The sequence below is a fragment of the Populus nigra genome, chromosome 3 (assembly GCF_951802175.1).
Source record: "Populus nigra chromosome 3, ddPopNigr1.1, whole genome shotgun sequence".
Lineage (NCBI taxonomy): Eukaryota > Viridiplantae > Streptophyta > Magnoliopsida > Malpighiales > Salicaceae > Populus > Populus nigra.
In genome coordinates this window covers 19,003,209-19,005,966 of record NC_084854.1, presented here as the reverse complement: position 1 = coordinate 19,005,966, position 2,758 = coordinate 19,003,209, and the positions used below count along the sequence as shown (strand labels likewise).

The 2,758-nt window shown below is 37.6% G+C and overlaps 1 protein-coding gene across 1 annotated transcript; it reads left to right on the top strand.

The window, feature by feature from the left end:
* Positions 1-255: 255 nt before the first annotated feature.
* On the top strand, positions 256-2,758 carry LOC133688296 (small ribosomal subunit protein eS4x-like). The gene is made up of 5 exons (XM_062107731.1): positions 256-412; positions 924-1,001; positions 1,112-1,292; positions 1,787-1,884; positions 2,056-2,758. The coding sequence occupies exons 1-5, from the start codon at positions 410-412 to the stop codon at positions 2,485-2,487; spliced, it is 792 nt and encodes a 263-aa protein (XP_061963715.1). The 5' UTR covers positions 256-409; the 3' UTR covers positions 2,488-2,758.

Here is a 2,758-nt window from a genome sequence, read left to right as displayed (position 1 = left end):
TATGGATTGGAGTAGTATAACCAACTCATCGCTTCACATTTTGCATAATTAAAAACTTAATTTAAATAAAGAGATAAATTACAAGTTTTTAAAAAAATTATTTCAATCCGCGCCAACCAATTAACTACTAATAATTAAAAAAGAACTTTTAGGACAAAAAGTGGATAAATAGTTGGGCCCAAACCGTAGTCCATAACCCAATAGAATGACCCCGACCCGGTTAAATTAGGGACCCAATAATAATAATACTAAGAAGAAGAACCCTAATACTGTACGTAGGTATAAATTATAGTACTGTTTTTTCATCTCTCTCAACCAGTGTAGGCTTTGAAGCTCGCAACAGAGGAGGAGACTCAAGAGAGGCTCAGCTCAGCAGAGTTACTTGCCTCTTGATCTTTACGTTTATAAAATGGTTAGTTTTTTTTTTTTGTATCTTGAGTTATGTGCCTTTTTGGTTTTTGATTAGGTAGCTCATAGGATGTGAGCTTGTCTCAGTGATGCTTAATTGTGTTGTGTAGTTGATGCTTTACAAGAAAACATGGGCTTACATTTTTTCTTGTTGGTTTTGATAATGTGGGATATAAATGTTTCTTTGTTTTGTAGAATGGAGTGAAAGTTGATTAACTGTTCTCATTCTGTTGGTTTTGACGATTGCTAACCTTAGCCCATGTTTTTGTTTGTTTTGTGTAAGATCTTGTGATTGATTTTTGTTACGTTGGATTTTGAAATAATGGCATTTCCTGATTTATTACACCTTTATGCCTTTGTTCATTTGTTTTCCTTCTTTTTCTTGTTGTTGTTGTTGTTGTTGTTGTTTTATTCTGTGTATGATATGACGATAGCATTGATATGTTTCTAGAATTTTTAGATGTTTTTCTTCTTACTCTGGCTTAACTGATCCCTGCTTTTATGATGCGTTACAGGCTAGAGGGTTGAAGAAACACTTGAAGAGGCTCAATGCTCCTAAACATTGGATGCTTGACAAACTTGGTGGTGCATTTGTATGTTTGCGATCTCTGACTCTATGCTGCAATGTCAATGTATTCCTTGTACTAGCTTCTTTCCTGGTCTTCTTCGTTGAATGTAATTAGTTTTATCTTGTGTTGTGTAGGCACCCAAACCCTCATCTGGACCCCACAAATCAAGGGAATGCTTGCCTCTGATTCTCATTCTGCGAAACAGGCTGAAGTATGCTTTGACGTACCGTGAAGTGATTGCTATTTTGATGCAGAGACATGTTCTGGTTGATGGGAAGGTTAGGACAGATAAAACTTACCCATCTGGTTTCATGGGTACGTTTAATTCTTTCTTTTACCCCTACAAGTTTTATGATTTTTTCATGTGCATCTTCTAGATGGGAGTGGGAATTTTTTTTTCCAATGCTTTGGTATTGGTTCCAGATGGGTAAGTAGAAGTTTTTATCATTACTATCTCTGGATGAAAGTAATGGATGAACTTGCTATTATTTTAATTTTTCACCTGTTGGTGGGCATGGTATGATTAAGAAACAGCAAAATAGGTGGTGGCAAGTGATCATATGTGTGATATAGGTTATAACAGCCCTTCTCTGCCAGAAGTTAATGCTTGTTTTAAGTTGTCACTATGTGTAATGAGATCTTTTTCCTGCCAGCTTACTGTCATGCTTGATTGGAAGCGTTTATTATGTGTGATAATCTATTAGAGTTTCTGCACTTTTTTGCTTATATGATCATTTCCTTTTCATTGTTCTCCCTCAAATTCTATAATTTCATTCAGGCTGCTCACTTTGTTTTGCTTTCTGTTAAAGATGTCGTGTCAATCCCAAAGACAAATGAGAGCTTCCGTCTGCTCTATGACACCAAAGGTCGCTTCCGGCTTCACTCCCTTAGAGATGACGAGGCCAAGGTTTGTGATACATTTGGCTATGTGGTTTTGTTGCTTCTATTTGTGATATTTTTTGTTTTTCTGAACCATGCACTGATTTGATAGGTCAATGAGTTGTGTGTGTGTAATTTCATATCTTTGAATGGAATCAGTGCAGCTATTGATTTCATTTGTTGCTTAATGCTTGTGCAGTTTAAGCTTTGCAAAGTTCGGTCTATTCAGTTTGGGCAGAAAGGGATCCCTTACCTGAACACCTATGATGGACACACCATCCGCTACCCAGATCCCCTCATCAAGGCCAATGACACCATCAAGCTGGACCTAGAGAGCAACAAAATAGTTGACTTCATCAAGTTTGATGTGGGAAATGTTGTCATGGTCACTGGAGGAAGGAACAGAGGCCGAGTTGGAGTAATTAAGAACAGGGAGAAGCATAAGGGAAGCTTTGAGACGATCCACGTCCAAGATGCCACTGGCCATGAGTTCGCCACTCGTCTGGGCAATGTGTTCACCATTGGAAAGGGCTCCAAGCCATGGATTTCTCTTCCCAAGGGCAAGGGTATTAAATTGTCTATCATTGAGGAGGCTAGAAAGAGGCAGGCAGCATCCCAAACTGCTGCATGAAGCTCATGATTTTTCCTTGAATACTGGGTTTAGTTTTTACTTTTGCTAATGCTATAATGGATGTTTGTTTGTGTAATTTAGTGCACAATTTTGAACATGGTTTTTACATTTTAATTTTAACTCTTGCAATATGCATTGACAAAGTAGGCACGAGATTTTTCGGTAGCCTATTTCAGAACTCATTCCGAGGAATCTTTTTTGCCTGTTTGGTCAAGAAAAAATTCTATTAATTTTGTTACGCTCCATCAACTATACCTTGGAATTTTCTGAA